Below are 12,836 nucleotides of genomic sequence, written 5' to 3'. Positions count from 1 at the left end.
GGTCTCTATGTCTGTAGTATACAGGGTCTCTATGTCTGTAGTATACAGGGTCTCTATGTCTGTAGTATACAGGGTCTCTATGTCTGTAATATACAGGGTCTCTATGTCTGTAGTATACAGGGTCTCTATGTCTGTAGGGTCTCTATGTCTGTAATATACAGGGTCTCTATGTCTGTAGTATACAGGGTCTCTATGTCTGTAGTATACAGGGTCTCTATGTCTGTAGTATACAGGGTCTCTATGTCTGTAGTATGCAGGGTCTCTATGTCTGTAGGGTCTCTATGTCTGTAGTATACAGGGTCTCTATGTCTGTAGTATACAGGGTCTCTATGTCTGTAGTATACAGGGTCTCTATGTCTGTAATATACAGGGTCTCTATTTGTATTTGTATTTATTATTTATCCCCATTAGTTCCTGCCAAGGCAGCAGCTACTCTTCCTGAGGACCAGCAATTTATACAATTTAAAAAACATTACAATACATTCCATAAGGTGTATTTTTATCAGTTTTTTAAATCTGATTCTACTGCCTGCATCAGTTACTTGATGTGGAATAGAGTTCCATGTAGTCATGGCTCTATGTAGTACTGTGCACCTCCCAAAGTCTGTTCTGGACTTGGGGACTGTGAAGAGACCTCTGGTGGCATGTCTTGTGGGGTATGCATGGGTGTCTGAGCTGTGTGCCAGTAGTTCAAACAGACAGCTCTGTGCATTCAACATGTCAATACCTCTCACAAATACAAGTAGTGATGAAGTCAATCTCTCCTCCACTTTGAGCCAGGAGAGATTTGCATGCATATTATTAATGTTTGCTCTCTGTGTACATCCAAGGGCCAGCCGTGCTGCCCTGTTCTGAGCCAATTGTAATTTTCCTAAGTCCCTTTTTGTGGCACCTGACCACACGACTGAACAGTAGTCCAGGTGCGACAAAACTAGGGCCTGTAGGACCTGCCTTGTTGATAGTGCTGTTAAGAATGCAGAGCAGCGCTTTATTATGGACAGACTTCTCCCCATCTTAGCTACTGTTGTATCAATATGTTTTCACCATGACAGTTTACAATCCAGGGTTACTCCAAGCAGTTTAGTCTCCTCAACTTCCTCAATTTATTACAATATTTAGTTGAGGTTTAGGGTTCAGTGAATGATATGTCCCAAATACAATGCTTTTAGTTTTAGAAATATTTAGGACTAACTTATTCGTTGTCACCCATTCTGAAACTAACTGCAGCTCTTTGTTAAGTGTTGCAGTGATTTCAGTTGCTGTAGTAGCTGACGTGTATAGTGTTGAGTCATCCACATACAAAGACACACTGGCTTTACTCAAAGCCAGTGGCATGTCATTAGTAAAGATTGAAAAAAGCAATGGTCCTAGACAGCTGCACTGGGGAATTCCTGATTCTACCTGGATTATGATGGAGAGGCTTCCATTGGGTCTATCTGCTTAGTACAGCTCTGGGGTTAATATATCCATATATCCAATAGGGTCTAACTGGGGTTAATATATCCATATATCCAATAGGGTCTATCTGGGGTTAATATATCCATATATCCAATAGGGTCTATCTGGGGTTAATATATCCATATATCCAATAGGGTCTATCTGGGGTTAATATATCCATATATCCAATAGGGTCTATCTGGGGTTAATATATCCATATATCCAATAGGGTCTATCTGGGGTTAATATATCCATATATCCAATAGGGTCTATCTGGGGTTAATATATCCAATAGGGTCTATCTGGGGTTAATATATCCATATATCCAATAGGGTCTATCTGGGGTTAATATATCCATATATCCAATAGGGTCTATCTGGGGTTAATATATCCATATATCCAATAGGGTCTATCTGGGGTTAATATATCCAATAGGGTCTATCTGGGGTTAATATATCCATATATCCAATAGGGTCTATCTGGGGTTAATATATCCATATATCCAATAGGGTCTATCTGGGGTTAATATATCCAATAGGGTCTATCTGGGGTTAATATATCCATATATCCAATAGGGTCTATCTGGGGGTTAATATATCCATATATCCAATAGGGTCTATCTGGGGTTAATATATCCATATATCCAATAGGGTCTATCTGGGGTTAATATATCCATATATCCAATAGGGTCTATCTGGGGTTAATATATCCATATATCCAATAGGGTCTATCTGGGGTTAATATATCCATATATCCAATAGGGTCTATCTGGGGTTAATATATCCATATATCCAATAGGGTCTATCTGGGGTTAATATATCCAATAGGGTCTATCTGGGGTTAATATATCCATATATCCAATAGGGTCTATCTGGGGTTAATATATCCATATATCCAATAGGGTCTATCTGGGGTTAATATATCCAATAGGGTCTATCTGGGGTTAATATATCCATATATCCAATAGGGTCTATCTGGGGTTAATATATCCATATATCCAATCTGCTTAGTAGTAGTAGTAGTATCACAGACTATATCATGTGTTTCTATTCATGTTATATTATATCTGTATCTATCAAGTGCCTATAGCAGCAAGTTTAATCCTTCTCATCATCTTAATAAAGTCCTCGGTATTCATGGAGGCCAAGGGAAGCCAGGCTTCACCAATTATTACAATTTTTTAAAACAAAAAACATGTAAAATAATGTATCTTTTGTCTCTCTGTTTCATAATTGTCCTTCAATTCACAAGAGGCTGAACGTATCTCTCCAGAGAAAGCATCCAAGAAAACGAACCAGCGCCCCTCTGTCTCTGTATGTGTAGCGTATCTATCTGATGCTGTCTGGTCGTGAATTGTTGCATCTTGTTGTGTTGGTGGCTAGCTAGCTAGCTAAAATTGGCCCTTTCCTAAATTAGCCATGGATGTAGATAGGGATTTGGAGTTGTGGTTTTACTTAATTCTCCGTACTGGCCAATGATTATAACAGTGATTCTGATCCAACCATAAATTCATACATTGTGCCCCTGGCCTGAGAGGATGGAAGTTCAATATGTAGCTAGAGGTAGTATGCTAATGTTAACCAGCTGGCTAATTGTTGTCCCATGAAAGGAAGTTAGGCTTGCGAGCAGTATTTTAGCCAGGTAGCCTCGGAGGACAACAAACTAAAAGCATGTACTGTATGACAGAGTTATAGACCATTTAAGCAACATGAGAGGAGGTTGGTATTGGCGTTTCTCTACTAGTAGGTTGAGTCAACATGTTTTTTATACTTAAGCACACACAGAGAAATCACTACCATGGACAGCCACATCATATTTAGCTTACGTTGATTGGACTAAATCGTTTTTGGTATCTTTTAGTTGTCATTGTATTAGACTAAGCAGAGGTGATTAGATGATGTTGAAATGTTGAAGTTGAAATGGTTCTGGAATAGTGGAGGCAGCTCCTGTTTTCTTTGCGACATGCGGTAACTCTCCGTGGTTCTAAATCAATAGTTGTTTAGCTGTCGGAAACATGACCTTACTTGACCGTGCTGTAGGTCATGTAACTGTTTGTTACATGCAATATGCTTTGTGGACTTCACCGGACAGAGTTTGCTCTCCGGTTTTGGGATGAAACAAAGGTGTGGTTGAATTTATTCTTCCCACTGTGTCTTCTTATTGTCTCGGCCTTTAGGGCTATATATCACGGTGGCAAGACATATGAACTGACAGGTTATACAGCAAACAACACAATTATCACAACACACAGGTTGTAATAGGTTGATTATTTTCAGGCTTTTTTCCCCCAGTGATTTCACCCACGCACCGCTACTGAATGTAATTTAAAATCAACAAAATTTAACTTGAAAGTAACTTGACCTCGAAACTCACCGTTGAGCCCGTTACCAGACGGCTCGAGAGCGCTCTGTGAAGTTCCCACCATGACCCTCCCGCCACCGGCATCTGGCGCGTTCCGCTCCTCCAACAGCGACTGGTTCGAGGAGGAGACGTTGAGGCGCACGCTCCTCTTCCTCCCGCGGTCAGACTCCGGTGCGGAGTGGCTCCGGTCAGTCTCGTGCTCGGGTTCTGAACCAACTTTGACCAACGCGTGTCTGGTCCGTCTGGTCAGGGCGGACGTCACAGAGCCCATGGCGGTGGCTTCAATACTAATATTTAGTGATCAGAGCAGCAGGTCTTTAGAAAGTTAAAGCGCAGTGAATTAAGCATAATATGGTGATTTAAAAAAAAATCCCAGTGAAGTCTTCCAGTAGGTGTTCAGAGAAACAGCCTGGTTCCAGCTACTAAAACTAGCTGGAGGGAATAGGGAGAGGGAACTTCTTCATCGTTCAAATGAGTTGTTGATTCACCGGTTTTCCGCCTCTCGTTCCCCCAAGAGTGTAGCAGCCAAATTCATGCTGTGTGAAATTAGATGAAATGTTTCCAGTCCAGGACAGTGGAGCAGAACAGTGTTTGGGTTAATCCTTTCCTCCTCTCATCATCCTCTTCTCTCAGAGGCATCCTGTCTGTCGCCAGGGGATGGCGTCACATGGTGGAGAAAGTTGCTCTGTCAAACACAAGGGAGTCTCGAGGGCAAAGACCTGCAAAAACAAGCTCAGTAATGAGTCTGGTGCGTGTCCCCGTTTATTAATACCGCAGGAAATCAAGCGCTCCGGAATACATTATGTATTTTCAGCTTGGAGGGGATTTCTAATGGTTAATGTCAGCAGGCATCATTCTACTCATCCAGTAGAGGCTGGTGTAGGGAGAAATGGGGAGGAAAGGCTCATGGTAATAGCTGGAATAGAATGCTATCCAACACTACACGTTTTCAACAGGTTTTTAAAAATGTATATTGTTACCATAGTTATGGCATAGAATTAGGAATTAGAATACTGGAATGGACATGAACCTTCTTATGATGGTATAAATGTCAGCCATGTTGGTCAGGGAGTTGGTCAACCATGGTTTGCCAGTGCTGTGATAAGATATTGGGTGTTTCTCAAAATGCATACTACCGTGCTCTGAGCAGGCGGAGTATGAGTCCAATTCAAAGTATGCGAAACGGTGCACGGAGGGCATAGATGCAAGCTTCAACGGAAAGTATGCAAAGAAACATGACGCAACCACATAGAAAATGACGAAAAATTTCTTGACATCATTATTTGAGCTGAAGCGAGAGAAAATACACTCCGAATTAGGAATGAAATGTTGCCGATTTACATCTCATAGATTGCCTGACTACAATATCTTATCTTGATACGTTAATAAATACATACTCAGTTAATGTTGGCATGTTTACCTGCCTACGTACTGTAGATAGCAAGCCCATAGTAAGTCAATAGGGCTAACTGGCTAGCTGCTACTGTAAACTTTTATTACGTTTATGTTCAGTAAATTAATCATGTTTGTTCTTATATCATATCTCTAAGTATAAGCAAGTGCAAGCAAACGAGCTGCGATGAGGAAGGATTATTAGTTCAGATAGATGGTAGTTCAGATAGATGGTAGTTCAGATAGATGGTAGTTCAGATAGATGTTAGTTCAGATAGATGGTAGTTCAGATAGATGGTAGTTCAGATAGATGTTAGTTAAGATAGATGGTAGTTCAGATAGATGGTAGTTCAGATAGATGTTAGTTCAGATAGATGTTAGTTCAGATAGATGGTAGTTCAGATAGATGGTAGTTCAGATAGATGGTAGTTCAGATAGATGGTAGTTCAGATAGATGGTAGTTCAGATAGATGGTAGTTCAGATAGATGGTCGTTCAGATAGATGGTAGTTCAGATAGATGTTAGTTCAGATAGATGGTAGTTCAGATAGATGGTAGTTCAGATAGATGGTAGTTCAGATAGATGGTAGTTCAGATAGATGGTAGTTCAGATAGATGTTAGTTCAGATAGATGGTAGTTCAGATAGATGGTAGTTCAGATAGATGGTAGTTCAGATAGATGGTAGTTCAGATAGATGGTAGTTCAGATAGATGGTAGTTCAGATAGATGGTAGTTCAGATAGATGGTAGTTCAGATAGATGTTAGTTCAGATAGATGGTAGTTCAGATAGATGTTAGTTCAGATAGATGTTAGTTCAGATAGATGTTAGTTCAGATAGATGGTAGTTCAGATAGATGGTAGTTCAGATAGATGGTAGTTCAGATAGATGGTAGTTCAGATAGATGGTAGTTCAGATAAAATCAGCAAGATGTTGAATCCTTAACTTTGCTCTTCTTTCAGTCACCACAGAGAGAGAGAGAGAGACGAGGTTAGCCTACCATTTGAAGTATTTCTTTAGGCCTGTGTGTTCTAAAATGGAAGGAAAATACTGTCACCAGGATCCACTTTTATAGACAATATACCCACACACAGACAGCACATTGAGCAAACATAACGACCCTCACAATATCATCTGGAATTACATGGATCTAAGAGACTGTCACTGGCAAACATGGTTACAGACCCAACAACATTATCTAGTATCCCCTCCTCATGGTTACAGACCCAACAACATTATCTAGTATCCCCTCCTCATGGTTACAGACCCAACAACATTATCTAGTATCCCCTCCTCATGGTTACAGACCCAACAACATTATCTAGTATCCCCTCCTCATGGTTACAGACCCAACAACATTATCTAGTATCCCCTCCTCATGGTTACAGACCCAACAACATTATCTAGTATCCCCTCCTCATGGTTACAGACCCAACAACATTATCTAGTATCCCCTCCTCATGGTTACAGACCCAACAACATTATCTAGTATCCCCTCCTCATGGTTACAGACCCAACAACATTATCTAGTATCCCCTCCTCATGGTTACAGACCCAACAACATTATCTAGTATCCCCTCCTCATGGTTACAGACCCAACAACATTATCTAGTATCCCTTCCTCATGGTTACAGACCCAACAACATTATCTAGTATCCCCTCCTCATGGTTACAGACCCAACAACATTATCTAGTATCCCCTCCTCGTGGAGAAAAGCACATGAGCTAATTATAATACACAATGTAAGCAAAACTTGGCAATGTTGGAATTCTTTTTTTTTTTTTCACCTTTATTTAACCAGGTAGGCCAGTTGAGAACATGTTTTCATTTACAACTGCGACCTGGCCAAGATAAAGCAAAGCAGTGCGACAACACAGAGTTACATATGGGGTAAACAAAACATACAGTCAATAACACAATAGAACATTTATATACAGTGTGTGCAAATGTAATAAGTTATGGACGTAAGGCAATAAATAGGCCATAGTGCAAAATAATTACAATGTAGTATTAACACTGGAGTGATAGAAGATGATGTGCAAATAGAGATACTGGGGTGCAAATGGGCAAAATAAATAACAATATAAGGATGAGGTAGTTGGGTGGGCTAATTACAGATGGGCTGTGTACAGGTGCAGTGATCGGTAAGCTGCTCTGACAACTGATGCTTAAAGTTAGTGAGGGAGATAAGATTCTCCAGCTTCAGAGATTTTTGCAGTTCGTTCCAGTCATTTGCAGCAGAGAACTGGAAGGAATGGCGGCCAAAGGAGTGAGATATACAGTTGAAGTTGGAAGTTTACATACACTTAGGTTGGAGTCATTAAAACTCGTTTTTCAACCACTTCACACATTTCTTGTTAACAAACTATAGTTTTGGCAAGTCAGTTAGGACATCTACACTGCTCAAAAAAATAAAGGGAACACTTAAACAACACAATGTAACTCCAAGTCAATCACACTTCTGTGAAATCAAACTGTCCACTTAGGAAGCAACACTGATTGACAATACATTTCACATGCTGTTGTGCAAATGGAATAGACAACAGGTGGAAATGATAGGCAATTAGCAAGACAACCCCAATAAAGGACTGGTTTTGCAGGTGGTGACCACAGACAACTTCTCAGTTCCTATGCTTCCTGGCTGATGTTTTGGTCACTTTTGAATGCTGGCGGTGCTTTCACTCTAGTGGTAGCATGAGACGGAGTCTACAACCCACACAAGTGGCTCAGGTTGTGCAGCTCATCCAGGATGGCACATCAAGCTGAACCTTGGCAAGACGGAGCTGCTCTTCCTCCCGGGGAAGGACTGCCCGTTCCATGATCTCGCCATCACGGTTGACAACTCCGTTGTGTCCTCCTCCCAGAGTGCGAAGAGCCTTGGCGTGACGCTGGACAACACCCTGTCGTTCTCCGCTAACATCAAGGCGGTGACCCGATCCTGTAGGTTCATGCTCTACAACATTCGGAGAGTACGACCCTGCCTTACACAGGAAGCGGCACAGGTCCTAATCCAGGCACTTGTCATCTCCCATCTGGATTACTGCAACTCGCTGTTGGCTGGGCTCCCTGCCTGTGCCATTAAACCCCTACAACTCATCCAGAATGCCGCAGCCCGTCTGGTGTTCAACCTTCCCAAGTTCTCTCACGTCACCCCGCTCCTCCGCACACTCCACTGGCTTCCAGTTGAAGCTCGCATCTGCTACAAGACCATGGTGCTTGCCTACGGAGCTGTGAGGGGAACGGCACCTCCGTACCTTCAGGCTCTGATCAGTCCCTACACCCAAACGAGGGTATTGCGTTCATCCACCTCTGGCCTAATGGCTCCTCTACCTCTGCTGAAGCACAGTTCCCGCTCAGCCCAGTCAAAACTGTTCGCTGCTCTGGCACCCCAATGGTGGGACAATCACGACGCCAGGACAGCGGAGTCACTCACCACCTTCCGGAGACATTTGAAACCCCACCTCTTTAAGGAACACCTGGGATAGGATAAAGTAATCCTTCTAACCTGATGCTATGGACTGGCCCGCCCGTTCCCCAGACCTGAATCCAATTGAGCACATCTGGGACATCATGTCTCACTCCATCCACCAATGCCACGTTGCACCACAGACTGTCCAGGAGTTGGCGGATGCTTTAGTCCAGGTCTGGGAGGAGATCCCTCAGGAGACCATCCGCCACCTCATCAGGAGCATGCCCAGGCATTGTAGAGAGGTCATACAGGCACGTGGAGGCCACACACACTACTGAGCCTCATTTTGACTTGTTTTAAGGACATTACATCAAAGTTGGATCAGCCTGTAGTGTGGTTTTCCACTTTAATTTTGAGGGTGACTCCAAATCCAGACCTCCATGGGTTGATAAATTTGATTTCCATTGATAATTTTTGTGTGATTTTGTGGTCAGCACATTCAACTATGTAAAGAAAAAAGTATTTAATAAGATTATTTTATTCATTCAGATCTAGGATGTGTCATTTTAGTGTTCCCTTGTTTTTTTTGAGCAGTGTACTTTGTGCATGACACAAGTAATTTTTCCAACAATTGTTAACAGACAGATTATTTCACTTATAACTGTCAGGAATGCTGTAGGTGGGTGTAGTGGTGGAATCAAGCGCAGGACACCGAAGTATAGACCAAAAGACTTTAGTGCAATTTCCAACAAGGAAAAATCGAACAAACTTGCCTGAAGGCGAAACTACGCACGAAGGCGACAAAACAAAAGGCGCACTAAACATGTGCGTAAAACGCTCCAACACAGTGGAGTAAAGCTCAACCGAGCGTATAAGTAAATGTACAAGCACAACACACGACAGAAATAAATCAATCACACACAACACTAGACAAACACAACGAGAAACTTATAGGACACTAATTACACTAAACGAGAACAGGTGTCACAACAAACAGACAAAAGCAAACGAACATAGAAACATGCAACGGTGGCAGCTAGTATTCCGGAGACAACGAACGCCGAAGCCTGCCCGAACAAGGAAGAGAGGCAGCCTCGGCCGAAACCGTGACAGTACCCCCCCCTTGACGCGCGGCTCCAGACGTGCGCCGACTCCGGCCTCGGGGACGACCAGGAGGACGCGGAGCAGGGTGCGTCGGGTGCCCACGATGGAATTCCGTCAGGAGAGACGGGTCCAAAATGTCTCTCCTCGGCACCGAGCACCGTTCCTCCGGACCGTAACCCCTCCCACTCCACTAGATATTGGAGACCCCCCATCCGACGTCTCGAATCCAAGATGGACCTCACAGAGTACGCCGGTGCCCCCTCGATGTCCAATGGGGGCGGAGGAGTCTCCCTGATCTCACTTTCTTGGAGTGGGCCAGCTACCACCGGCCTGAGAAGAGACACATGGAACGAGGGGTTAATACTTTTATATTCAACAGGTAGTTGTAATTTGTAACACACCTCGTTCAACCTTCTCAGGACTTTAAATGGCCCTACAAACCGCCGACCCAGTTTCCGACATGGCAGGCGGAGGGGCAGGGTTTCTGGTAGAGAGCCAGACTCGATCACCAGGTGCGTACACCGGTCCCTCACTGCGGTGGAGATCGGCGCTCGCCTTATGACGACGGAGGGCCCGCTGCAGGTGGACGTGTGCAGCGTTCCATGTCTCCTCCGAGCGCCGCGCCCACTCATCCACCGCAGGAGCCTCGATCTGGCTCTGCTGCCAAGGTGCCAGAACCGGCTGGTAACCTAACACACATTGGAAAGGGGTTAGGTTAGTGGAGGAATGGCGTAGGGGAATTCTGGGCCATCTCGGCCCAGGGAACGTACCTTGCCCACTCCTCCGGCCGGTCCTGGCAGTATGTTCTAAGAAACCTACCCACATCCTGGTTCACGCGTTCCACCTGCCCATTACTCTCCGGGTGGTAACCCGAGGTGAGGCTCACCGAGACCCCCAACCGCTCCATAAAGGCTCTCCAGACCCTGGAGGTAAATTGGGGACCTCGATCAGACACAATATCCTCGGGTACCCGTAGTGCCGGAACACATGGGTGAATAGTGCTTCGGCAGTTTGCAGGGCGGTAGGAAGGCCCGGCATGGGGAGCAAACGACAGGCCTTAGAAAACCGGTCCACAACGACCAGTATAGTGGTATTCCCCTGTGAAGGAGGAAGGTCAGTAAGGAAATCCACCGAGAGGTGAGACCATGGTCGTTGTGGAACGGGCAGGGGTAGTAACTTACCCCTAGGCAGATGTCTAGGCGCCTTACACTGGGCGCACACCGAGCAGGAGGAAACATAAACCCTCACATCCCTTGCCAACGTGGGCCACCAGTACTTGGCACTAAGACAGTGCACTGTCCGGCCGATACCAGGGTGTCCAGAGGAGGGTGACGTGTGAGCCCAATAGATCAATCGATCCCGAACCTCGAGCGGAACGTACTTCCGACCCTCCGGGCATTGCGGTGGACTAGGGTCGGCGTGTAACGCCCGCTCGAGCTCAGCATCGACCTCCCACACTACCGGTGCCACCAGACACGACTCCGGCAGTATGGGAGTGGGCTCCACGGACCTCTCCTCCGTGTCATACCGCCGAGACAGTGCATCTGCCTTACCGTTCTGTGACCCAGGGATGTACGTGATCTTAAATGTAAACCGGGTCAAAAACATATTCCATCTTGCCTGGCGAGGGTTCAGCCTCCTCGCTGCCCGGATGTACTCCAGGTTACGGTGGTCCGTCAAAATGAGGAAAGGGTGTTGAGCCCCCTCAAGCCAGTGCCTCCACACCTTTAGGGCCTGTACCACGGCTAACAGCTCCCTGTCCCCTACGTCATAGTTTCGCTCCGCCGGACTGAGATTCTTGGAATAAAAAGCACAGGGGCGGAGTTTAGGTGGCGCGCCTGACCGTTGTGAAAGCACGGCTCCTATACCGGCCTCTGACGCGTCCACCTCTACCTGAAATGGCAAAGAGGGATCCGGATGCGCCAGCACCGGGGCCGAGGTAAACAGGTCCTTCAGCCTCCCAAACGCCCTGTCCGCCTCAGCAGACCACTGCAGACGCACCGGACCCCCCTTCAAAAGAGACGTGATGGGAGCTGCCACCTGTCCAAAACCCCGGATAAACCTCCGGTAGTAATTCACAAACCCCAAAAACTGCTGCACCTCCTTCACAGTGGTTGGTGTTTGCCAATTACGCACGGCTGACACCCGGTCTACCTCCATCTTCACCCCTGACGCAGACAACTGATACCCCAAAAAGGAGACCGACTCCTGGAAAAACAGACACTTCTCTGCCTTAACATACAGGTCGTGCTCCACCAGCCTCCGCAACACTCTGCGCACCAGGGCCACATGCTCGACTCGGGTAGGCGAGTACACGAGAATGTCATCTATGTACACAACCACCCCCTGCCCCTGCATGTCCCTGAAGATCTCATCCACGAATGATTGGAAAACTGACGGAGCGTTCATCAACCCGTATGGCATGACAAGATACTCGTAATGGCCCGAGGTGGTACTAAAGGCTGTCTTCCATTCATCGCCCTCCCTGATGCGCACCAAGTTGTACGCGCTCCTGAGATCTAATTTAGTGAAGAAACGCGCCCCATGCAATGACTCAGTCATGGTCGCAATCAGCGGGAGTGGATAACTGTACTTCACCGTGATCTGATTGAGACCACGGTAATCGATGCACGGGCGTAAACCACCATCCTTTTTCTTCACAAAAAAGAAACTCGAGGACGCAGGGGAAGTGGAAGGCCGTATGTATCCTTGTCTCAGAGATTCGTCTATGTAAGTCTCCATAGCTTTCTTCTCCTCCTGAGACAGAGGATACACATGGCTCCGTGGGAGCGCAGCTCCTGCCTGGAGGTCTATCGCACAATCTCCCCTGCCTATGGGGGCGGCAACTGCGTCGCCCTCGACTTACTAAACGCAATAGCCAAATCCCCATACTCAGGGGGAACGTGCAATGCGGGCACCTGGTTTGGACTCTCCACCGAGGTAGCCCCTACGGAAACGCCCAAACATCGACCCACACACTGGGCAGACCACTCCATCAGAGCCCTCTCCTGCCACGAAATAGATGGGTTATGGGTACTCAACCAGGGCATGCCCAGCACCACCGGATACGCAGGCGAGTCGATCAGAAATAGCTGAATCATCTCCTGATGACCCCCCTGCGCACACATCCTAAG

At 45.8% G+C, this 12,836-nt stretch overlaps 1 protein-coding gene across 1 annotated transcript in view; it reads right to left on the bottom strand.

Moving 5' to 3' along the window:
- LOC121557245 (calcium/calmodulin-dependent 3',5'-cyclic nucleotide phosphodiesterase 1A-like) overlaps positions 1-4,069 on the bottom strand; it is a 111,188-nt gene extending 107,119 nt beyond the window's left edge. Inside the window, exon 1 of the mRNA XM_045224905.1 lies at positions 3,811-4,069. Within this exon, the coding sequence (XP_045080840.1) occupies positions 3,811-4,069 (259 nt within the window). The remainder of the gene's footprint in view (positions 1-3,810) is intronic.
- Between the last annotated feature and the right edge of the window lie 8,767 nt (positions 4,070-12,836).

The sequence above is a fragment of the Coregonus clupeaformis genome, chromosome 14 (genome assembly GCF_020615455.1).
Source record: "Coregonus clupeaformis isolate EN_2021a chromosome 14, ASM2061545v1, whole genome shotgun sequence".
In the NCBI taxonomy this organism is placed as follows: domain Eukaryota; kingdom Metazoa; phylum Chordata; class Actinopteri; order Salmoniformes; family Salmonidae; genus Coregonus; species Coregonus clupeaformis.
The sequence above is the reverse complement of the archived record's forward strand: the minus strand, read 5'-3'. Positions and strand labels throughout refer to the sequence as shown.